This window comes from Lissotriton vulgaris, chromosome 12 (assembly GCF_964263255.1).
Source record: "Lissotriton vulgaris chromosome 12, aLisVul1.2, whole genome shotgun sequence".
NCBI lineage: Eukaryota > Metazoa > Chordata > Amphibia > Caudata > Salamandridae > Lissotriton > Lissotriton vulgaris.
The window spans coordinates 717,238,912-717,264,743 of NC_141700.1; the positions used below are offsets into that span (position 1 = coordinate 717,238,912).

General features: G+C 47.1%; 1 protein-coding gene across 1 annotated transcript in view; it reads right to left on the bottom strand.

The window, feature by feature from the left end:
* CTC1 (CST telomere replication complex component 1) overlaps positions 1-25,832 on the bottom strand; it is a 167,800-nt gene that overhangs the window by 51,509 nt on the left and 90,459 nt on the right. Inside the window, exons 19-20 of the mRNA XM_086945964.1 lie at positions 11,713-11,790; positions 11,040-11,217 (exon numbers count right to left, since the gene is read on the bottom strand). Of these exons, the coding sequence (XP_086802090.1) occupies positions 11,040-11,217; positions 11,713-11,790 (256 nt within the window). The remainder of the gene's footprint in view (positions 1-11,039; positions 11,218-11,712; positions 11,791-25,832) is intronic.

Below are 25,832 nucleotides of genomic sequence, written 5' to 3' on the forward strand. Positions count from 1 at the left end.
TTCAATCCATTATATCCATTTCTTCAATCCTTAAGCTTTTGCAAAAAACACAGGAGAATCCTTGTTTCCTTATGCCACGTTTTATTTTCAGTCACCCAATGCATTTCGGGAAAAATCCCTTCTTCGGGGGTTTCTAAAGTATAAAAAATATATTCCAATCAATTGAATGGCACTCATGTTGTGCGCAAATACACACTATGAACACAGGCATTTTGTGGATAAAAACAAGCATCTGCCTCATTTCCTATGAACACTGTAAGTTGCTAACATTATTAATGACCTTAGAAGTGCTTCAAACGCTCCCCGTACTGAACTGCTTCTCCACCCGATCATTTTAACATTCTATCATCACTGTGGGTGAACCGGTTTCTGAAATAATGTGTACTCCCCTGCCACCTTCAAAATTGCAAATCACAGTTGCATTTAGATAAATGCCTACCGTGGCACTGATTATTTCACTCGTGTGACTACATCTAGACTGTGTGTTGATCCCACAGCTACACTGTCTTCAGCTCCCAGTGAAAAGCTTTGCTCTATGCTGACGTCTGCTCACCTAAATTACTGTTACAAGCTCAGCTGCATACCCACGTGACCTCTTAATTACCCGTGAGCTCTTTGCCACACTGCTGGGGCCTTCCTACCTCCCATGCTCACACTTCTCTGTGGTACAACAGTTCCCAGAACCCCTCTGTATTTCAATCATAAATACTGCAGTCCACAATTCCTTCCTTGCGATTTATGTACTACTCTACGAAGCCCTGAAGCTCTTAAAAAATGCCATTACTGCAATAAAAACATTTAAGACAAACTTTGACATGCTGCAATATTGCCACATCGATGTTCATAGCTTCAACTGTAACGTTCTTGTGCGAGTTTAAATTAGATGTTTCAAAACACTCTCAAATGTGGCAGGGAAACACACCTCCTGCATTTGAAGAATTACCAACATTAGTCCCATGTGTCCTTTACTCCTTGTACTTCATCTATTGGGTGCTACCTCTCCTTTAGGGCGGAAAGTTCATTCAGTGAAAATAATGGTGGAGAGATGCACACCTTATTTCTCTTAGGTTTGTCCAACATTCCTTTTTTGCTACCATTTGACTCGTTGTCGGCATGCTCGCTCTTCGCGCTCCGCCCCCCTGCGCTGCAAATGAATGAAAGAACGTAAAGGAGACACAGCTTTGTCTCCATCTAGCTGCACAACCTATTTTAATGGTGTCCAGAACAGCAATTGGGGAATATGTTTGACTGGTGCTATTTAGCGTAAAAAGTGAATATAGAGTACCCTTTCTGCAGGTTCATGTTGTGGCACTTTGGAAGCAGCTGAAAGGGACATAACGTTTTGGGTATTTGCGTTATAGTTCCAACTCTGGCTTCATGCTGGGATGTCTCCGAAAAGATAAAATATAGCCAGGACTAAAGAAAGAAAAGCTCTGACAAAAAAGTGGAGTCAAGATGTATTCAAAGATAAGGAGAGATTTAACTGGAACCGAAGTTAAGAAGTTGGACAATGAAAACAGACAAAATGGGTCAAGTGGAGAAACTTCTAATAAAATGGAGAGAAACTGAGGAAAGGCTAATTTCCAAGGACAAAATAGTAGCAGGTAGTGACAAAAAAATGAATCTTGAGCAAGGACAACAGAGGAAAAGTTGTGAAGTAGCCAAACAAGGAAAATAGCCAGGAAGAATAAAATTACTGACCTTTAGTAATGCTCTATCTGGTGGATACTCTACCTAACCGCAGGCTCCACCCCTTTAGAATATTAAACAGGAGTCAAACTGGATATGGATGTGGATATGGATATTTCTACCCTGCGGATTGCTATGTGACATCAAGCGGTTCTGTGTTGACCTTGTTCCTCCCCGAAAGCGATGGAGCGGAACCACATACAGGCACCACCCCTTTAAGCTGATCTGAGTGTCTTGAGTGACTCTTGCCGTGTCCTCTGATGTGGAGCATAAACATGATGCAGGATGGACTCGTGAAAGCATTCGTCCAGCAGGTTCAAAGCAACCATCCAGTCATCCGAATCCAGGACAGACAGAACTTTGGCCTGTATTAGCATTTTGAATTTGTCCTTCCGTAGGTAGGTATTCGGACAGTGAAGATCTAAAATAAGCCAAAGGCCTCCATCTTTCTTCAGCATGAGGCAATTGCAGAAGTAACAACCTGTCCTTAATTCCAAGGCCAGCATCCACTTCATGGTCCCTTTGATCAGTAAAGCCTGTACTTCTTGTAGCAAGACTGATAGGTGCTGATAAGGGTCAACGAGAGCGGCTTATAGGCTGATGCCACATGATGGAGGGGGGCAACGGATAGAACTGTGGGCCTCACAACATGAACAATGTCTGCTTGATCCCTGTCCTTGGCCATAAAAAGACTGGCTTGGCTGCTGTGGTTAAGGAGGAACCTGGAGATGTCTATATTCTAGACCTCTGGATAGCCTCGGAAAGTTCAGGCTGCTGAGGAACATTGTAAGCAGGAGTTTATGTTGCTATGTTTTCTTCAAAGTAAGCAAGGCATAACAAGACTTTCTTCCAAAGAAGCAAAAGTCATCATAGGTTATTTCAATTAGAGACACCTGCACATCCCCAGAAAAGCCAGTCGGTCACATCCATGTGTGCCATCGGAGCACCACACTAGTAACCACCATGTGTCCCAAGCAGCTATACTATACAGGCCAGCCCTAATGAACCAGGTACCTTACATTCGGTAACGATGTATCTGGTAGAGACACAGTCTAGCCGCAGATTCCTTAATGTAGAATATTCCCCAGGCGTCAGACTGGATCCGGAAAAAACTATTTCCACAGCAATACCTCTGCACGCCGGGGGGCGGTATCATCCTGCTCAGTCCTGTTGTTGTCCACTGAAGTGACGTCAATGGAGCCAGATAGGCCCCAATGGCGTGCTGATGTCAGTTTTCTTGTAGGAAACTTTTCTGCACCACAATACGGAAACACTACAAAAACAGTGAGAGCATAGGAACAGTGTGCGAAAAAGAGAACAAAAGTCTGTAATACAAGAAGAACAAGAGACCATAAAATGATGAGAACCCACACTACATGAAAAGGGTACTCAACACTTGAAGGAACCATGCCAAAAGAGCACTCAAGACTTGAAGGAAGGGAAGGGGACGAACCAGCCCGCCCTTACCCGAAACAGCCCTGCCCAGGCAAAGAGACACGCCCCTACAAAGAGGCAATGGCATCAGAAATGAAGGGCATAACGAACGAAGAACTGTGAGCAACCACAGAAGGGATGCGCATAAAGGACAGCCAGTAACCACATGGCAGAACTGCAAAGTACAAGAATAGCAGAACAACATGTGTCATGGCCAGAGAACCAAAAATAACAACAGAACACGTGCACCACGCTCCCCACAATGACCTATGAAGAGGAACATAGACAAATAAAACCTCAACTCAAGTTTATGAGCATAAATAAAAGGGGCCCCAAGGCAATGGAGGAGAAACAAGAGGTGGAGGGAGGGTGGAAGGAACATGGGATCTCCACGCCAGAAACCCCTTCAAGGGAGATAGGTAAAAGCATGTAACCTAGCCACCCAAATAGAGAAAGGGTGGAGAGCCAACGCACTAGAACAGAGAAAAACATCCTGCCCCATAGGCAGGCGAGTCAGAGCACCCCTCAAGAAGGCCAAGGCCACCTATGAGGCGGCCAGTGGGCAGAACCCCACCTGAAAGGCCGACACAGAATGGGGAGGATGGTTGGGCGTTAAGGAATCTGTGGCTAGACTGTGTCTGTACCAGATACATTGTTACCAAAGGTAAGTAACTCATTGATCTGATAGAAACATCTAGCCGCAGATTCCTTAACTTAGAACAGATACCAAAGGGGCTCTGCGACTGAAAACCCACCAAGTTCCAAGAGAAGGAATCCGTCAATAACATTGACCAAAAGACAGTGGGGACAGCAAATGCCAGCACGGCCAACACCACACCCATGAAGCTCCGCAGGGAAGCTCATTGAAGGCGAGGCAAAGGCGCCACAATCCTGCAGAGGACAGATGAGAAGTCAGTCATCCGGGCAGAATAAAAGAAGGAAAACAACGGAAGCAATAAGGTCAGTGTATGATGGAAAAAATTGTAAAAACTTCTGCAAAAAGAAGTGAAAGGTAACATCAGATCCCACAGATTAACAATAAACACCATCCCAAGGAGGGACGAGACAGTAGGTCAGCGTCAGACCAGACAAACGAAGCATACATGACAGAGGATGCCAAGAAAGGAAGGTGAGGGAAGAACGTCACCATGCCTAGTTATACAGAACCGTGGCAACAAGCAGAAACATGCATGTGGATGACATGATACACACATGGAGACAGTGGGTACCATGAACACTACATCACGGCCATGTAAAAGCCCAACGGCGAAGGAGAACCGGGACAAAAAACCCAGTGAGTGACACAGAGCTCTCACACGAGAGAGAGAGAGAGAGAGAGAGAGAGAGAGAGAGAGAGAGAGAGAGACTTGGGGAAGGACCCCCAACACCAGGCATGTGAAACTCAGTAAACGTGCATGCAGTAAGCTTTTCCCCTTGAAGCAAGGGGAAGAACCCAGGAAGAATGCCCCAGGGAAGAGAGAGTCCACAGAAGGTGCCAACAGCACCAGTGTGGATTGGGTCACAGCAATGGCAAGATAACCAAAAGCGACTGCATCCCGTCAACGGGGAAAGAGGCCTGGCCTCCTGTGAGACAATTGGGGATACCGACCACACACTTCACGAGGAAGAGTGAAAAATACACAAACAAAAGGGCGACAGAAAAGAAGGTATAACAAGGGCAGTGTCGACAGAGAACAACAACCAGCGAAAGATCTGGAGTGGAACATAGACCATAGCGAGTCATAAACAGCAGCAGCAGCCCAGTGGCTGAAGCTGCTGCTGCTTTTTGCTTGCGGGGCAAGCAAAAAAAGGAACCAGAGTCTCTGCCAGAGGAGAGCAGATGGAAAGAGAAAACTAGGCAACACACAATAGTGATGTAACTAGCGGACATTCCACTGCCTATAGACAAAAAAACTCCAGTGGGCTCGAGCCATGAGAGAAGACACAAACACATCCCCACACCAGGGATGAACCCGAACAGAACGTAGCCAAGACAGAGGTGCATGGATCACCGTTGGCACCCTGTGACAGCGAACACATCGGGCGTGTATACAGAACATGGAGAAACTGTTCCGGGACGGAACAGAATGACACACCCCCGAGGGGCATGGGCCGACAGGCAGAAAGAGCACAGCGAAGGCAAAAGAACACGCAATGGAGAGCCAGGCATAGCAGAAGGCAGAAAAGGGCTACGGTCCAACCCATAGAGTACACCACCAAACCTGTGAGGCGTAGCAGCGGGGCGTCCCATCAGTAGAAAGAGCAGGGCGAACCAGGAAACCCGCAGCAGAGACTGAAAAGAAGCAGGCTGCAGAAGACCCCACGGAAGCCTTGGAAACTTACAGTGGCAGTAGCTAAACAATAGCCAACAAGTACCCCACATAGGGTATGGTACATCCCTACAAGCAAGGGACACCTCTTGAGACAAGCTCTTAGGCAGAGGACTTAAAAAATAAACACAAAAACAGCTGGCCAGCTGTAGCAAAAGAAAGGTAAGACGGCAAACAGCTTCACAGTCTGGGTAATGACAACTTGAACCCAAAGAACGGCACTTACCAAACAAAGCAGTGACAAGACTGCAACCAAACGCAAATCCACAGAAGGACTAGAAAACATAGAACTCATGGAAACTCCGACATGAGACGTTGAACCGCCGAGTCTGCATGTCCGTCGAACAAGGAGGCCCCATCAAAGGGCAAATCCCTAAGACACTCTTGGACATTGGCAGGAAAATATCAATCGCGAAGCCAGGCATGGAGACGCAGAGCAACGGACCGGGCTATAGCACGACCCACCGAATTCATGGTGTTCATGGCCGATCAGATGGAAAAATGCGCCATTTCCCGGCCGCCACAAATTAACTGATCCAGGTCAGACCCAAGACCCTCCGGAAGAGAGGGGAGGAGGCGCTTGACCGAGTCCCAAAGAGCAGCAGTGGCCCATGAGAACACGCAAGACGTGTTCAGGGATCGAAGGACTGCACTGATAGAAGCAAATACATGGCGCCCACATGACTCCAACCAGCGAGACTCCCAAGTGGGAGGGAGTAACGGAGGAGGGGCAGAAGGCAATGAGACCGAAGCTGCCTGAATCATCAGCCCCTGAGCCCTAGGATGGAAGGACAAACAGACAAGAGCATCTGGAGCAGGGCGATGCTGATGTGCAATGGCACGATTTACTGGGACCCCCGAAGAGGGCCTCGCCCATGCCCTTAGAAGAGTGTTGTATAATGACTCAGCAAAAGGCAAGAAGGGCTCTATGTCCACCATGCGGTGGTGGAGGAACTCCAGCAAGGGATCAGACGGCAAAGAGATGGAGGGCGGGAGCAGTTGTAAGATGTCTGTAGCCCTGCAAACCACTCTCGCAAGCTCCGCCGTGGCCATTCGAGGTGGCGACAACAGGTCATCCATAGGGGATGGCATTAGGCTGATCCTGCCACCAAAACACAGTGTCTGTACAGCCCTAGTGCATTCAAGACCCTCCCAGTACAGGGGGGCCTGGTCCGGGGGACAGCAAAACAATCCAGGGGGTGGCGAACCCACAGGAGCCTCCTCAGTCTCGTCCTCCCCACCCTCCACCAACTGAGGAACGGCCGGGAGGGCGCCAGCGTCGAACGGCGTCAGCTGGACATAGAGAGCCCCCGAAGAAGCCTCGTCCATCTGGCGGCGGACCGGCATTGACACGACCTCCAGCGCTGAAACGGTGTCAACTCGACAATGAGATCCTCCAAAGAAGCCTCGTCTACCTGGCGCCGGACCGGTGTCGACGCAACCTCCACCGAGGTGGAAACCTGTGGTGAGGAACATAGTTAACTGAGGGGCAAAAGCTGCGCTGCAGCCGCAACCGGCGTTGACGCAGGGAGCCGCACAGGGCTGTGCAAAGTCGACCTGGAAAGCTTAGATGTGCGAGGAGGAAGCCCCGAGGATGCAGCAACTCCGGAATTGGAATCAGGGTGCTCGACCGGCACCGAGGGCGACCCCGCCGGCGAAGTCCCGATCTGAGCCCCTATCCCCTCTATGGGGCCTGAGGCGCACCAGGGAGAGGGGGTGACCCAAAGATGAATAGCAAGGCCCGAGAATAGACCTCCATAAGGGCCATAGTAGCCCCAGCATCAGGAAACAGCGGGTAGATGGGGGTCGACTCCTCAGGATCCGTGTTCGGTAGAGACCGGGAGCAACAGGCCCACCATTGCGAGAGGTCGGCGACTCCTCAACTTCTTTTTCTTAAGCTTAACTGCGGCAGGAGAACAACGTCCCCGGGAACGACTCTGCGACCTGTCCCGAAATGATCCCCCAGCACGGGAAGGAGACTGGTGACGTGGGGGCTCCGAACGGAACGTTCGGGCGGTCAGCTACTTCAAGTAACGTTCCTGCAAGGAATTCGGGTTCAGCCGGCGGCAGGCGTCGCACTCCTTGGAGTGGTGGTGCTCGCCCAAGCACCACATACAGATTACGTGTGGATCCATCACAGACATCTGCCACGAACAGGAGTCACACATTTTGAAGGCATCACACACTGTTCCCGGATGCCAAAAGGTGTTGAGAAGGCCTGAAAATCAAAAACAGGCCAGAGGTAACCGATTCTCCGGATCCGCGTTGGGACACAAAAACTGACGTCAGCATGCCGGGGGGGGGGGGCCTATATGGCTCCATTAACGTCACTTCTGTGGACAACATCAGGACAGAGCCGGACGATGCCGTCCCCCAGCGTGCAGAGGTACTGCTGGGGAAAACGTTTTTTTCCGGATCCATTTTGACGCCTGGGGAATATTCTAAATTAAGGAGTCTGCGGCTAGATGTCTCTATCAGATTACATAGTTAGTCTTGAATGGTTTAAGCCAAAGCGGCCTGAAACTCCTCCAGGACCGCCAGCAAGATCTGACTGCCCATGTCCCAAAGGCCATGCATATCAGGGCCTAAGAGGCAGAACACATTTATTGAATTTAAAACCAAACTGGCGGGACAGAACATTTGCTTCCCAAATGCCCCAAGTGTTTTCATCTCCTTATCTGCAGGGCTCACGAGTAATGCATTAAAGTCGAATTTGCTGGTGGAAGCTTAGAACAACAAACTCTCATGAGCTAGGTGCTGTGCAGAAAAGTCTGGGTTGCCCGCCACCGGTTTATGGTGCCTGGCTATCTACCTGTTCACCAAAGGCAAGAGCAAGGCTTAACCCAACTATCAATAGGAGAGTCAGTCAGGGCATTATTAAATGGACAAAAGGCTCAAATGAGGCTGTCCAGGGTGCAAGTCCACAGTAAGGACATTTGTCTCAAGGTAGCAGTAGGTCTATGACTTCACCTGAAGGTATAATCACTATGGCAAATGATGCACTCTTCTTTGTTGGGGGCCCAAAGGCAGAAACCAAACGTGTCAGGGGAGGTATCCTGCCCACTGGCCTCCTACAAGTCCCTACATATATCATCATCATCACTGTGTGGGTAAACCATCCCCATCATTACTATCCTCATTATCAGATAAATAAGAGTCCAAGCCAAGTCCAAGTCAATGAGAGTCCAAGCCAAAGGAGGTGAAGCCTGAGGTAGGCCTTGTGAAACAGGGAGTGTTTTGTCAGAATCAGACTGTACAGTAACCAGGTGTGTTGGAGTGGAGTCAAAACAACCATGGTTGAGGACGAAGCAGATTCGTCTTGAGGTCAGACCCCGAAGTCAGCCGAGGCTCAACCTCCGGCGTCGGTGGAGAAGGAACCGATATGCATCTTGGATCTGGAATGGAGGTCAGCACCAGGGTCGGTGCAAAATAAGAGGCAAGTTGAAGTTGCACACACGGCGCCATGGACTGATTAGCTGTGGCATTGCCGATGACCCAGGTCCTGCTTGAACACCTTGAATTTAGATTCGGCTCACCAGATGAAGAGGATCTGTTGCGAGAGTGCCCTTGAGACTAGGAACAAGTCTACCCCCTTGACTTAAAGCAAGAGCTGGATTTGCGTGAAGTCCATGACTTCCTATGGTATTAGGCAACATACAGTTTTATTTCCTGGACCCAGATTGCCTTTGAGTGCATAAGGGCACACTTGAAGATGTGCCCTGAGTCCAAACACCAGAGGCACACCTCATGCGGGTCCGTCACCAACATCTGTTTATGGCAGTCAGGGCATGGTTTGAACCTAGTAGTCTTCAGGGGGATGGGGCGACATTGTTGCCATGCACATTGGAAAATATTTTGCAAAGAATTCATCAACCAACAAAAAAGTGGGTGGAGCTCCAGATCAGAATTCGAAGGTGTGGAAAGAAAAAAAAACTAACGTCAACATGCAAGGCTGGCACCTATATGGGACTCCACTTTGTCACTCCTGATGTGGAACAAGATGGACACGGAGGCACATGATGCCACCTAGTAACACACTGGAGCACTGCTCTAAAAACGTCCGGATCCCATCTGGCTCATGAGGAATACTCTAAAGGTAAGGAATCTGCGGTTCGAAGAATTCATTAGGGAAACATAGTAAGCAATAAAGTTTTACTATATTAGAGCAACACATGTTTACTCAAGTAAATGAAGATAAATCCTGGATACCATTTTGGATCTATAGGGACGGGTAGTTGCTCTTGCCACCTCAGAGGCAAGCAATTTATATTTAGACACCAAAAACAGCACAAAAAAGAGGGTGATTGAAATTTCAATTCAACCAACCTCAAAAGGGAAGAGTATGTTTAACAGCACTGCAAGCCCTGGCAACAAACTAGCAGAATATGTTACAAATTCCATTTCTGAGCAGCAAAAGAGCAGAGTTTGCTAAAGTCATCCCAATACCACCTGTAGGAAAGACGAGCATGTGTCACATATCACAATCTTTCTATAGGAGATACATTTCTTCTAAGTGGCACAACAATGTCTCACTTCCAGGCCCTTACATCAGGGGTTTCAAGGTAGAAATACAGTCCTAGTGTTCATTTTGCTCCAGATATGTAATTTGCATGGAGAGTTTATCTGGGTGTGGGGGGGGGTGGGGAGTACTCTATAGACAAACTTTCTGTAGGAGAGGTGCTACAGGTAGAGTTGTACTGCATGGGATAATCTCTGTACACACTTGACGGTGAGATAAGCTTTATTGTTCGATCAGAAACCCTTGGAACACAAAATATTACACAGAAAGGGAGGATAGATGGGGCAGGGCTATGCATGAATTGCCATGGGGCTCAGCAATGGGTGAAGAAAGGAACACTCTCATTAGAATTCAAAGGAGGCATCTAGAAGGAATTAGCAGTTGTCAGGTTCAGACAGGCAGTGCAATTGGTCTGGGAAGCCAGGTAGTTACGATTAACTATCCCTGGAGACTTGCAAAGGAAAGACGCCTATAAGAAATGGGTGTTTGAAGTACTCAAGGTGTTAGGGAGATTTCTACCCTTATTCTGGGCACCACAGTAGCAACAGTAGGGCTGGATAACATAAATGCTTAACCATGTTGATGTCTGTACTCATACCGTACACCTCATTGCGGCTAGCATCCTCCCATAGTGGTTGATCATTACTGTACCCCTAAGGCCCCTTCATGCCATCCTAGTATGTTACACACACCAGGGTGAAGCCTGGCAGTTTGACCTTGCAGCCATGTGCCTGGCTGAAACTCCATTTAATCGCCTGTGCTTCATCGCCCTACAGGCCAAATTTCCGCTCCCAGAAAACCCTCACTACAAATGGGTAAAGAGATGGTTCCCATGGCAGCCTTTTCTACCTCCTTTCAATTCCTGCCACTCTTAGCACATCCTCTCGTAATCCACCCTGATTTCTCTTCTATTGCCATTCATTTTCTTTCGGTTTCACATCTGAGACCAGCATATAGGGATAATGCCATTTGCAGTGTGTGACTTACAAGGTACTAACAAACCATACCATATCCCAAATTATATAAACATACCATTACCATCAGACTGCCCATATTAACAACTGTACCTGTTTGAAGATGGCTGTACAAATTGCACACACCCAACGCAGACTCAGGCTGATCACAGAAGTCACCCTGCAGGTGGAGAGCCCTTTGTGTGGCGTTTCAGACTTGGACATCAGTTTATTGAACAGGACCAGAGGGATGGAGGCAATGGGCGAAACCTCAGGATGCGGTAAAAGCAACCTGTAAAACCGAAGGAAGTAGAGCTGTGAATGCTTGCTTGTGACTTCAATAATCAACCAATGTGATACATGACCAGTGCAATTTCTACAAATAATCTGGGGAGTCGGACATAGATTTAGCTCCATTCAGGTGGGCTGGAGCCAACTGTGGTTTTCATGAATTTCTTGATACATAAAATGAATCCAAACAGAAAGGATTAATGCAGTCAGTGAGCAGCCTGACAGTCCAAGCAATGACCACTGGGCCCAACATTAAACAACTCATTTTAAAAGTGATCCAGACTATGAAATACCTCCTCTATACTTTCTCACTGTCCTCCCTCCCAAAATGTTGTCAAGGAAAATTCTGTAATCTCCATCCAATCAATCACTCATGATGTTTAAACTGCAAACACCACACTACCAGCAGATGTCTTCTTCTCCTAGGTGCAGTGAATAAATGACAATGTATACTCTCGGGTTGGAGGGGGGCATCTTGTTGAATTAATATGCTCACCGTTGCTGTTCCCCCGGCATGAAGCTCAGTAAGGTGAAGGAGCTGCACACCAAGTACTTGCAGTATACCTTTTTTGCTCTGAAAGGTAAAAATAAAAAATACATTAGAAATGGAACCCTAAAACGGAGGTCACTCAAGTAGATGTTGAAACAGAAGAGTAGATGTTAGGCAATTGCTCACTCATACTGACAATGGGACATTAGGACATCATTTCCTCCTTGGTATCAAATATGGTGACATTTTCTCTCCGGCCGTAAAAAGTACAGCTTATTCACCGTAGTATCACTTGTGCAATCAGTTTATCCACAGTTCATCCCTAATATGTATGACATCTTGAGCCCTTTTCCGTTCCCAAACAAACCCTTTTGCATTTTCCTTCCTTCAATGTTCATCTACCAAGACAACATTAATTTTAAACACAGAGAACAAGGGTGGAGGCTCTCTCTAAAAGAAGACGTATAACACACTTGTGAGGTGATTGAGAGTTGTCAGAGCAGAAGCCACACCATGAATAGAAAGGGCTCCTTCCTAACAAAAATCTGTGCTAAGCCAAATGTAGAGGTTGGGGAACTGCTAGGATTTCTACAGTGAAGCCTGTACTGGCTCTGGCATTGGAAACCTTAGACCGGCAGCTCAACCGCCCAAGGTCCACTGGCATGTGTAGGTCAGCAGAGCAGTTCTTCTGATGTATCCGTTTCCTGCCCTTTCCTACATTGCATGGTGGGCTAGGGAAGGAAACATGAGCAACTATCCGCTCTTGTGAAGAGAATTCTACCTGCACATCAGGGCACTTATTTTTTGCTATTGCAGGAGTTTGTCTTGGCAAATGAAATAAGTATGTCATGCAACCACAAATACATCAGCAGAAAAACAGTTCTGACAAAAGTGATCACATCACATAGGCCAGAGCACCTTTGCCCAAGCTACCCCCCCCCCAACGTGGCAGTAAGTGTGTGGTTTTAGCAGAGGTTGTGTTGCCATAGTGTATTGGTTGCGGTGGTGTGCAATTCTAACCAGGACCCCTGCTGAAATACTACTAGCACCCACTGAACTGAGCTGATTTCCTCCCAGCAAAGGTGCATATCCTACTGTCATACCCTAACAGGTGTTATGATCTTCTAAAATGTTGGATGTCTCAGAGGATGACTTCTGCTGCATTCTCAAGTATGCCCAAAGCATCTCCCTTAAGTACCTCAAGGTCTTCTCTCACCAAAAGGTAAGGTGGAACTTGCACGAGTGCTAGTCATGTTCAGGAGAGAGGCGAAGGTTGCGGATGCCATTCTTGTCCACCCATGGGTATTCTGTGTTACACTTTGGCGAGATTGGATGGATCTGCATTAGTTCGCCTGCTTCCTGTATGCTTTCTCTGGGGCGAGCTGCGTGAGGATAGAGGTAGACTCGACTGGGGCGTCAGCTGCCGGGTGCCGAAGCAGTAGATCTAACTAGAACAGTGTCCCCTTGGGGGAATCGTCGGATACAGGTTGATCTTGCATCTGAGTTGTCGGTCTAGAAGTGTAGAGTTAGGTCTGAAGCGCCACGAGTAAAGCTTTGATCTCAGAGTCGTTGCTGAATACGTCCGAACCAAATGGCAGGAAAAAAAAAAGCCAAGGTGGTGTTGGCGCCCATGCACAATTTGAACTAAAGAGTCACAGCACATTCCATGACTCAAAGCTTCATAGAAGAAAAGAACTTGTAATGTCCAAGCCCAATAACAAATGGCAGGTGTATGCAAATCATGCATATCTACAGCAACACATTATGAATGAACAATCATAGAATCCTTGCTTGGTGAATTTAACCAGGCTGAATACAGAATATTTCATAGCAGTGGCATGATCAGACTCTGCAGTGACCAAGCACTGCCTCCAGAATTATTGGGACAGAATCATATATAGGTGCCACCCCTGCGCGCTGACATTTTTCACTTGAAGACTTCCGCTCCCTCAGATGTGGAGCAGCTGTAACAATTAAGAGGAATGACAATGTGCCAAATATAACCTTTTTAGAACACTAAAACTCCATTCTGCAGAGTAGGAATAGGGTAGGCCAGTGAGGATTCAGGGGTAAGACAGAGTATCCACAAGAAAAAGAGTACATTTCTTCTGATGCATACTTCTAACCACAGATTCCTCACATAGCGAATAGATACCAAAACAGTACACACCAAAATTTGGAGGGTCTTAGGAGTGGAATGCACACCAGGGAGTACTGCAAGACTGAGTGAGTGAAATGGCCCCTTTGCGAATGCCACAATGGCATTCTTAGCTATGGCCTCACAAGGCTTACTTTTGGCAAAGGCAAAGCTTGTTTTTATGCACAGGACGATCCACCTGGTTAAGGTTCTCTTCAGGACTGCCTTATTCTCTTAGCAGTGCAGACGTCAGTCATCCAAACGATACTTTTATGCATTCGATGTAAAAACCAAAGGTTCTTTTTGGGGCCTCTCCTTCCTGTTACAGGGGTGAGGTGGAGCAAAAGAAGCAGGAAACATGGTAGACTGTTCGACGAGGAAGAGCGACATTACGTTTGGCAGAAAAGAAGTGCGAAATGGTAGCACAAGTTTGTCCATGAAGAAGGTGGTATATGGAAGTTACACTGAGCAGGTGTAGCTGTCTGACACGGTGCACAGAAGTAATTGCACTGAGGAATCCCATCTTAAGGGTCAGCAATCCAAGAGAGCACCTGTGCAGAGGCTCAAAGAGAGTGCATAATAAGAATGTGTGAACTAAAAAAAGGTCCTATTGAGAAATAGGAATAGGAATAATAAGGGGTTCAGGATGGAACTTGCATGCTCGCACTTTCAAGACGTGCATCACAGGTGACTTGAATAAGAAAGGTTAGCCAGGCAAAAGTAGAAGAGCCTGAAAATTAACCTGCGGCAATAGTTTGACCTGAAGAGGGCCAACTTAAGTCTCCACATCAGGGCACAAACTTTAACCACAAAATTAACAGATTTGGTAGACTTTTAGTAGCAAGAATAGCATCCACTACTTCAGCAGGTAAATCAAAACAGCTGGGTTGGTGGCACTCAATCTCTATGCATGGAGTTGTGGGTGCAGGACGACAGGGCATTTAGCAAGACAGCCCCTGAAACCTGGAACTCCCTTCCCCTCCAGATAAGGACAGAGTCCGATTACCTTAGGTTTCGTAGACAACTTAAAACCTGGCTTTTTTAGCCCTGCCTATCTCAGCTATGTGGGTCTCCAGCTGGGAGCTTTTTCTTTCCGCAAGCGCTCTGAGTCCTTTGGGTGATTTATGCGCTATACAAATGCAAATAAACTAAAACAGGACTCTACCCTATTACTGAAACAGAAGGTCCTCTCAAAGAAGTAGACAGATCACAGGACAAATGTTCAGGCTCAACATTATCACTCTTCTGGCTCAATCCAGAGCTATCATGAGGATCTGAACCTTGTCATTCCTGAACTCGGTACAGGAGAGGCAGAAGTAGGAAGGAGTACAGGAAACCGGCGTCCCACTGCATGCAGAATGCATTCCCCAGGGAACCTCTTGGTGGAAACTACCGTTTGTAATACTCACGACATGCATACTCAGTGGTGGTGAAAAGATCTAGATGTGGTTGGGGGGGGGGGGCAGAAAGTCTTGATGTCACAGTCGAAGTTTAGAATTAGGATGATTCCTCTCTCTTTTTTGGTCACCCCAAAGTAACTAGTGTAACATCTCCTACTCCCCTCTGGACTGGGGTAATTCCCACCATACCTTTGGCTGGTAGAAACCAAACTTCCAGCACAAGGATAAAGGCATGATCCACTGTAGTTTTGAACAAAAACCAGAGGGATGTGAGGAGAAAAAGATGCAAGTAGAAGGGAGTAATGTTGAACGATCTTTAGCACTCACTGCTCTGAAGTTATAGCATGCCAGCAGGGTAGGAAGACACCAATCCTGCCCCCTACCAGTTTCCGATGACCATGGAAGTAGGAATCAAAGTGGTCTGACACTAGCTCTATCAGGCAAGGAGCAGGAAGACTACTGCTCTCCACATCTGCATCAACTGCAAAAAAGGCTGCACTAGCTTTTGTCCAGAGGGTTGCCTCTGGCAGTAGAAGAGAACTTGAGCATATCCTCTAAATTTTGGTATTGCCGTGGAATTGACAGGGAGCAGAGTGCACACCCTTGGAACAGACCATAGAACATCTGTCCCTGAAGAGTTCCAGTGCTGAATCAGATATTTGATTTTAAAAAAACCTGCAGCCTCAAATGGAATATCCATAAAGGATGCCTGCAGGTCACCAGAGAATTCTGTGGCATGCATCCAGGCAAAATGAATGGCCACTACACTGGTGCCCACAGAGCAAAACACACAGTCCGTCATGTCGTGACTGGCTGTTAGCTGTGTACTGTCCATCTTCAATTGCATGAGCAAAAGTGAAAACTCTCTCTTCCCAAAGATGCCAATGCGTTTGGATTCCCTGTCATGTGGTAGAATTCGCCTTGCTAGTAGAAACTTGAACTACTAAGGTCTCTTGAGCAGGAGTCTGTAGGGAAGTGCCCATTTTTGTCATGGTTACCCTCCACTTTTTGCTACTGGAGCATATGTTTTTCGACTGACGTGCATTGGGTCCCTGCTAACCAGGCCCCAGTGCCCTTCCTGAAAAACAAGGTAAATGGCCTAACTGTAACACAATTGGTACACACTTTGGCACCACTGTAAAACCCTAGTAAGTGGTACTCCTTATACCTAGGGCATTGGTACCAAAGAGGGTCCCTAAGGGCTGAAGTATGCATTATACCACTCTAAGGGACCCCATACAAATTGAATGCAGCCTGCATGTTTTATGGTGCAAACCATGAGTGCAAACAAGACATGGCGCACTCACTGTGTGCTATGCCAAAGTCACTGCATGTAATAGATGTGAGTCACCCCTACAGCAGGCCTTGTAGCCCTAAGACAGGGTGCATTATATTACATGTGAGAGCATATCTGCATGCCTCTGTACTGTCTAGTTTAATACTAGATGCTACAAGTGAATAGGGAAGCCATCTTAAGTATATGTACTGAGCACTGGTCATTACGAGTTCCCCAGCTACATGATGGCTTTACTGAAGCCTATGATGTTTTCTATCAAATACCATAACTTAATAATTCAGTACTGTTTCCAGTACCACATTTAATGTGACATGCACCCAGAGGGCACCTTAGAGGTGCTCCTAAAAAACCTACCACTATCCAGGGTGCAGTCTGACTAGTATCGACCAGCCTGCCACCACAGACGGGTTTATGACCCCAGAAACAATGCCTGCTCTGGAGGAAGGTTTTCGCACATCTTCCAGCAGGATGACTAGTGATTTAGGATATCAATGCCAGGGGCTTCAAAGCCCCTGCTGCCTTTGATATGTGACCCCTGCCTCCCACTGACCTGGGAGATGCCAACCCCTGCCCTGAAGCCAATTTGGCATCAGGACAGTTGGAAAGTTAACTATGCAAGGAGGCATGTTGAACCAAAAGGCTGGTCACACCCCTAAAGTGGGCTACCTGATGCGCTCCACAGTAGAAGGGTTCCACCATCTTGATTTTGGGTGTAATTAGCAAATCTGGGATAGGGCTAGGCCCACTCCCTACAGGAAATGGTCATATAGGGGGTGTAGCGGCCCCAAGAGTAAGTAGCCAATTGGCTACTGCCCTTCACTCCCCGTAACGTCCCTCAATCTAGTATTTAGGTAGCCCTCTGGCATCAGGAACTCAGATGACTAAAGAAGAAAGAGGATAAAGAAGGGTTGAAGTACGCAAGAACTGTGGACTAGTTGTGGACTTGCTGCCAAAACCTGCCTGGCTGCTACTGTCCTGACAATTGCAAAGACAATACTTATCCTGCAACAGTGCATCCTCCAAATGCCTCGGAGGACTGCCAGCAATTTGCCATGCAGCCAGCATCTCCCTTGAAGTGGAGGAGCCACTTCTCTACAGCCTGCAGGCATCAACTGCACAATCCGGTTCACTGACCTGAATGAATGAATGAATGAAAAACAATTTGTATTGCGCGACTAACACCCGAAGGCATCAAGGCGCCTACCAAAACAGATCAGAAAAAAAAATAAGGCAAAGCACAACTACAAATATGTCCGCACAAAGAGACGAGTTTTCAGGGCATTTCTAAATAACTGAAGGGTGGGAAGAGACCTTAGTTCCAGTGGGAGGGCGTTCCACCACTTAGGTGCCAGGATGGAAAAGGCTTTACCACCCCATTTGGTTCTCCGAATGCGAGGGACTGATAAAAGGAGTCTGTTAGAGGAACGCAGGTTCCTAGAGGGACTATAACGGGACAAAATGGATCCAATTCCAGTAGGGCTACTTTTTGCTAAGGCCCTGTAGGTCATGCACATGGTCTTAAAAAGTATACGGTCCTCTATAGGAAGCCAGTGAAGCAGTTTTCTGGCAGAGGTAGCCGAAGTGCGCCAGGGTAGATCCAAAACAAACCTGGCCTCTGCGTTCTGGCCCACCTGCAAGCGCTGCAGCAGACTTTTATTCAGTCCCGCATACAGCGCATTGCAGTAGTCCAGCCGAGAGCCGATGAGGGCAACAGCAAGTTGTTTCCTTGCCTGCTGTGAAAGATAATGCCTAATCTTCCTCAGTATATGAATGATACCCCAACAGGTAGATACAGTTCTGTTAACCTGTTGACACATACTGAGGGTGGAATCGATCACGACCCCAAGATTTTTGGCAGAAGGGGCAGGAACAGGACAAGCTCCCAATGAGTCTGGCCACCAATCTGCTGACCATACCTCCTCCTTTCCTCCAAACACCATGACCTCCGTCTTCTCCCTATTCAGTTTCAATGAATTATAGATCATCCATTGGCTGACTGCCTCCATACAAGGTCTAAAATTGGAGGCAGTCGAGGTAACTGACTGGGAGAGAGAGACGAGGATCTGCGTGTCATCCGCATAGGAGACTACCTCCATCCCAAAAGATCTAATCAGTCTGGCAAGTGGGGTCACATATATGTTAAAAAGGGTCGGGCTTAACGCCGACCCCTGAGGGACCCCACATTGCACAGACAGGGATGGATAGGAATTTACCCAGCTTCACTCTTTGCTCTCGTTGATCGAGGAAAGAGGTGAGTAGCCCCAAAGCCGCCCCTTGGACCCCGATCTCCCTCAGGCGAGATGTTAAAACTGAGGGAGAAAGGGTGTCGAAGGCAGCCGTAAGGTCTAGAAGGATCAGGAGGGAGGTCTGTCCCCCATCAACTCGCGTGCGGATATTATCCAGCACTATGGTGAGGGCCTACTCGGTGCTATGTTCCCTCCTGAAGCCCTGCTGGGAGTGGTCCAGACAGCCCGAGCTTTCCACGAAGGCAGCGAGATGTTTATTCAAGTGTGTTTCTAACATCTTCGCAGGAGCGGAAGATGAGATGGGGCGGAAGTTCTTTAATACCCCAGGGTCAAGCGAGGGTTTCTTGAGTAAAGGTTTTACTACCGCATTTTTCCACTGAGGAGGAAAAATACCATCCCTCATGGCCCTGTTCATGATGTCAACAAGGGGGGGCAGGAGGGATTCTCTACACTGCTTAAGGATCTTGAGCGGGCAAGCATCTAGAGGGGAGCCGGATTTGGTTTTGTTAAGGAGAATCTCTAAATCCTGTAAGGAGAGAGGAGGGAAGAATTCCAAACATCCCGGAGAGAATTTCTCCATAAGAACAGGATCCAAATCCACAGGGACTGGGGGCTCACTGGTAAGAGATCTCTGCAACTCCAAGGCGGAATAAATATCCGAGATTTTTGTCTGTAAAAAGGAGGCTATACTATTACAGAGCTCCTGTGAGGCAATGACAGGATCCGGGGTCTGGAGGGTTATAAGGGAATCCACTATCCTAAAAAGCTCTTTTGGAGAGGAGAGTGAGGTGGTGAGGGCCGTGAAATATTCTTGTTTAACCCTTATTACTTCCATCTTATATTTCCTTATCAAGATCTTGCGGGCTTCCTTGTCCCTTAGATCCCAGCTAGTATGCCATAGACGCTCCCGTCTCCTAACTTCCTGTCTAAGGAGTCTTAGATACTCCGAGAACCACGGGGCTGATGGCCTTTTCCTAGCTGAATAACGCAACCGAATGGGAGCCAGTTCTTCCAGTGCCTCGGTAACGGTCTTTTCGTACTGTAAGACCGCCAACTGGACGCTGTCCTCCTGGGATATGGACAGACTAGATGTCCAGGGGACGAAGGAACTTTTCGAATTTTTTTTTTCTGTCCTATCAAAGGTCGGCCAGGACACATCGAATGGAACGGCCAAGTGATCGGACCATGAGAGGAAAAAGGGGTCTTTTACTGTCAGCCTCTCATCATTAGAAAAGATACCGTCGAGCGTATGACCCGCTCGATGGGTGGCCCCTCTCACCAATTGAGTAAGTCCACATGCTGACATAACATCCAGCAAGGAGAGAGTATCATTGGCCTCCAGCAACTCCAGATGATAATTGAAATCTCCCAGAACAGTTAGGTTTTCGCGACCAAAATAAGGTTCCAGGACATGGAGCAACTGTTGTCCAAAATCCGCTCTAGGGCCTGGTGGACGATAGACCAGGATCCCATTAAATGAGGTCTTGTGGACGCCTGTTAGAGAAAAATGCAAGGCTTGGAAAATGTCCTTGGGATCAGAGACTGGTATAGTGTGGCAGTGGAAGCTGTCCTTATAAAGAATCGCTAACCCTCCTCCTACACGGCCCATTCTGTCCTGCCGGGCCAGGCAGTACCCTTCAGGGACTGCTTCAACAAGGTCTGGACTAGAGGAGTCCTTTGCCCACGTTTCCGTAACAAAGACCCACGAAGGTTTCCTGTCGAGTACAAGCTCCTTGAAAGCAATATTGTTTTTAATCAACGAGCGAGCATTGATGAGAATGCAATCTTCTCTCAGCGCGCTGACTCCTGAGTCAATATGGTGTTCTAGTAAATGAGTAGGTGGAGGAAAGCCAGAGCCCCCTGGGCCTGCCGAAGAGCATCCACAGCGTAGAGATACTAAAAAATCGTCCGGGGCACTTTTGTGAGAACACGAAAGTTCAGGAGGTTTAAGCCTAAGCAACTCCTGTAACGAATACCTAAAGGACGGAGGGTCAACCTCATCATAACCAGACGTCCGGCCGTCCCGCCCGTCCTCAGCGCGGACGGGCGCAGACGGGCTGGACTCTGGCGTGACTTCGGCGTCACTGCGGTGCACACCTGCTGACCACCGGGTCCACTGATGCAGCAGCAGCCTAGGAGGAGGTCACCCAGTGTCCAGGAGGTAAGGCCATCGATCCATGCAGTCTTCTAGGGACTGATCCAACCCAGAGGCTCCCTGCGCCAATACCCTGGGTACCAGAGCCTGTTGCAGGCACCAAGGCTTGTTTGCATTCAGACCGAACACCACCACTGCTGAAACAGACCTGCATATCGAGGGACTTCAACAGATGTCAGTCCCATGCCAGGAATCGTATTGCTGTTCATTTTCTCCCTGTTCTGCACATGGACTGAAAACAGTGAGAGCCTCAAACTCGCCGACCGCCTGACGAATGTAAATGTAAATGTACAGGAATTTATATAGCGCAAATCACCGAGTGGTTTCGAAGCGCTTGCTTAGGGAACCCGTCCTGGTATTCCCCTGTGAGATAACCCCGGCAGGGTATCCGCAAGGTGAAAGCCAGGCATCCCGCCGCGAGGGGCCGTTGTGGAGATTAAGCAAGCTATTGCCCAGAGTCGCAGAGTGTGAACCCGTGAATGGAGTAGGCACCGGAGCGAGAATTGTCGAGTCCATGGACATTTTAGGACTGAAGACCCTGCCAAGCCAGGAATTGAACCCTGGTTTCGGGCTGACCTCTGCTTCCAGGTCTGCCTCCTCTAACCAGTGAGCCACACTTCTCCACACAAAACACCTAGGCATCCGAGCCCCCCAGCCCGAGTCCATTGAAACTGACCTCTGTGGTCTTGAGAATCTTATGAGCTGAGTCCCCCTTCGGGTTCTGCCGGACTGGTCCCTCAGTCACTCCTTGCAGCCTTTCTTTGCAGTTACTGTTACCCATTGACTTCAACTTGTACCGTTCTAGGCTCCCATCGCTGAAAGCACCTCTGTAGCCGGAAATCCCAGGGCAGGTAACCTTGAACTCTTCAGGCCAGATGTACGACCAATGGAAATGACGACTCGCAAATTGTGCCAAATTGCGAGTAGCAATTTGCGAGTCGCAATTTCAAATGTACAACAGTGTCTGAGACACTGTTTGAGATTCCCAATGGGGTCGCAAATTACATGCCTCATGAATATTAATGAGGATGTCGCAATTTGCGACCCCATTGGGAATGGCGGGAACTCCCAGGGATGGTGGCATGCTGGGGTCAGCAGACCTCCATGTCTGGGACCGCTTTTATATAAAGCAGTTATTTTTTTAAATGCAGCCCGTTTTCCTTAGAGGAAAACGGGATGCATTTAGAAAAAAAATATGTAACTTCTCATTTTCAAATTGTAAAAAAATGTTTGCCCATGCCTTCTCAAAGGGAAAGGGTCCCCTGGGGACCCCTTCCCGTTTGTGAGTGCTTTACCACCCTTCTGAGAAGGGTGGTAAACTGCGAGTGTTTTGAAACCCCAATTGCGGTTGCAAAATCTTCTTTCATAGCTGTTGGGGTCGCTATTAGGAAGGGAATGCCCCTTCATAATAGCGAGTCGCTAAACACTATTTTACGAGTCGCAAATTATTTACAACTCACAAAATAGGGTTAGTACATAGCCCACAGTATTTTTGCATGTGCAAACGGGTCTAAAACCCATTTGCGCAAAATATATCCATTTTACATCTGGCCCTTGGTGCTTTCTTGGACCTTGGTCCCTACTTACCTTAATTCCAGAAGAACAGTCCTGTAAGTCGTTTGCCGGTGATCCCGTGCAGAGTATGGTTCTCCCATAAGATAACATTACTGCGTTCAACTCTCATGTCTCAAATCAAACTGCTGTATTTTCTAAGTTTCTGAAAATCGTTAATACGAAAAGTCCTTACCTAATCCAGAAGATCGTGGTGTCTAAAATGATATTTTAAAAATCGGTGTTATTTTTACAAATCGGTGTTCGAATCCCTTATTGTACTGAGCATGTGTCTCATTTATTGACTCTGTGTGTGCCACAAATGCCAAACTCTCCCCTCTGATAAGCCTAAGGCTGCTCGACCACACTACCAAAATTAAAGCACCTTGGGATCATTAAAGCAAGCCACTGTACACTAGTAAAGGATACCTGAACCCTCTACACAGTGCACCTCATTTTGCAACACGGTGTAAAGAGTCAGCTTCCTACAGGTGGGGAGTCAAAAAGGCCAGGTCTCCAAGCGAGCCTATAAAGCCTAGATACTGGACTACTTACTGGGGGAGCTAAACCTGGCGTAGACCAGGTCATCATCAATGTTTCTGTCATGGGCGAGTTAAAAGGTAGTAAAGGTTCTGAGGTATCAGGTCCACATTGCAAGATTTTTGTTAATATGTTTGCTTAAATTTCTCTAGAAGGTAGTTAGAGGTCTAGCTTTTGCTACTGTGCGGACTCTCGTCAGTTGGGCCACGATAGAGAGAGCAACTGGCAATGAGGGAGACGCTGGTGTTCATCCAAAGTTGGGGAATGCGCTTAGTTAATCTTGTAGCATGAAATAGGCTTAGCCAGGGATCACAAATGTTTTGAATTGGTTTGATGTGGGTGCTGCTGAAGCTAAAGCCAGTGCCTTTGCAAATGACATAACCACTAGCTTGGAGTGGTGGTATGGGCTAGTGCGGGCAGGGAAACAGATCGAGGCTTAACGTGGTTAGTTGGGTTTGGGGCTGAACCCGCTGGCAAAAATTCGACTGGAGGCCCCAATGCCTCCAAAGGCATTCCAGATGGAGTTGCTGTTGCCTTGAAAGGCTGCAGCATGGCTTTCCTAAATGCCTCTATCTTCAGCAGATGATGGCCCAGGAATCTTGGGCAGAGCTGGGTCAAGCTTCGGGACAGGCTCTAAGTCAGATGATAGCAATGGAGTCAAAGCCTTGGAATGCCACCTGTGTGATCTCTCCTTGGCATGGGAGCCTCAAGACTGAGATGAGTCTTGCCTGGACATATTCTGCTTTGAGTATGATTTGTCCCTCAACAACGTCTTCAACTTACTCAACAAAAGTGATTTGCATTGAACTAGAACACATAGGAGCTGGCTTGAGGATTGCCTGCTGCTTTGAGTATGATCTATCCAACATTTTGTTTTCAGCGAAGAACAGTTTCGCTTCCAACTCCCTAATTGTCTGTGGTTGCATAAAGGAGCATTCGTCGCAGGACTTCAAGTCGTTCCAAAACACTAGAGAGAGCCATTTGTTCTGCACACTGCCTTGCTAAAAAAATTAAATTAAAGGTCAGTGAAAAACCAACAAACATCAGAATGCGCAAAAGAAAAGAATGGAAGATCAGTGCGCAGGTGTGCCATGTATGTCTTCACTTCTGGAGGTGGTGTATGGTCACCACTGAATCCGATCGGGTCACGTAGGTATGCTCCAGAGCAACTGCTATGAAAAGTTTCCAATTCAGACTGAATCCGGGCAAAATCCACAAGGTGAGAAATATAGAGTAAGAAGTATCCATCAGGAAAATGTTATACTAAGTGACAAATCTGATAAATCCTTTGGTGCAGGGAGAGGACAGTTTCTCCAGAAACAGCTACATAACTGTTAATGTATGGTGATTAGCTTATGATTTCAGAATGTATACGGGAATGGAAGATTTGCTTGTTTTAATTTTCAGTATTTCAGATCAAGGTTATGTGGCAAAATTTTTGTCTCAGTGGTGATCAATTGCTCACACCTTTCTTTTCCACTGCCTTTGTTTGATTGGCTGGTGTGGTTCAGACTTCTCCCTAAATACCTATACAGTACGCCAAGACTGTGAGGATGTTTTGGGCTCAATGCATTTTGGGGTCATTGTGCTATGTGATCTGAGTAATGTGGTGAACGGAACTGATCGAACAGTAAGATTGGTATCCAGATCGCATTTAACGCCTTCTATGTCTTTATGCACACATAGAACATTTTAACAAGTATGTTTTGTCGTTGATTCAAGGTGCTGTGCCTATATGGTTGTGCGTCAGAGTGCCAATTACAACCTGACAACCTAAACAAGATGTGACCATGAAAAGATTTTCAGTGCTTGAGCATTGATGACGTATTTGCGCTTGATGAAATGTGTATCGTAGTGGTTTACAGTGCACAAGTTTGATTCAGTGGGCTGAGGTGCATACAAAAATGTATCAAATTCTTACCATTCTCTTAATTCGCAGAAAATAAAACTTTCAATAGGAACTGTTGTTGTTAAGTTGGAATAAATACTGAGGGCCAGTCTCTTTGTTGCCTGTCCTGAGACCAGGGTTTAGATAAACAAATTTGGTTTTAATGCTGCCCTGAACTGCAGATGATCCCACTTTCATTTCCATCGTTAAGAAGGGCATAAACGCTGCCTCCCTGTTTTTGGAGGTAACACACTTACAGGTAGATTCATGAAAGAAAAATCGGCTCGCAAAGGGCCAGATTCTGCGAATCTGGCCCTTTGCAAGCGCAATTTTTGCATTTGGGATTCATCATCCCAAATGCAAAAATCAGTAATTGCGAAATCGCATATTTGCGAGGAATTGCATTTAAGGAATCTCTATTTGAGATTCCTTAAATGCAATTCATGAACCATTTAAAAATTGCAAAATCGCAATTTTGGCCCGCTATTTACCGCGAGGTCAAATATCATGGTAAATAGCGAAAACTTAGAAAAATGCATTAAAATGCATTTTTCTAAGTTCCATGTTACACACACACATGTCCTTTGGACATGTGTGTGCGCAACACCAATGTAGATTACATTTCAGGGGTGCTACAGGGTGTCCTTTGGACACCCCTGGCACCCTTGAAATCGCTTCCTTATTTGCGATTAGCTAATTGCTAATCGCAAATAAGGAATGACTCCCCATTCATTCCTATGGGCCTTAGGCCCATAGGAATGAATCAGGAGTTATTCCTTATTTGCGATTAGCGATTAGCTAATCGCAAATAAGGAATCAGTGGGAATCGCAAATTCAATTGAGATTCCTACATGAATCCCGTTTTGTGAGTCCTTATTAGCGAATCCTTAAAATTCGCTATTAAGGACTCGC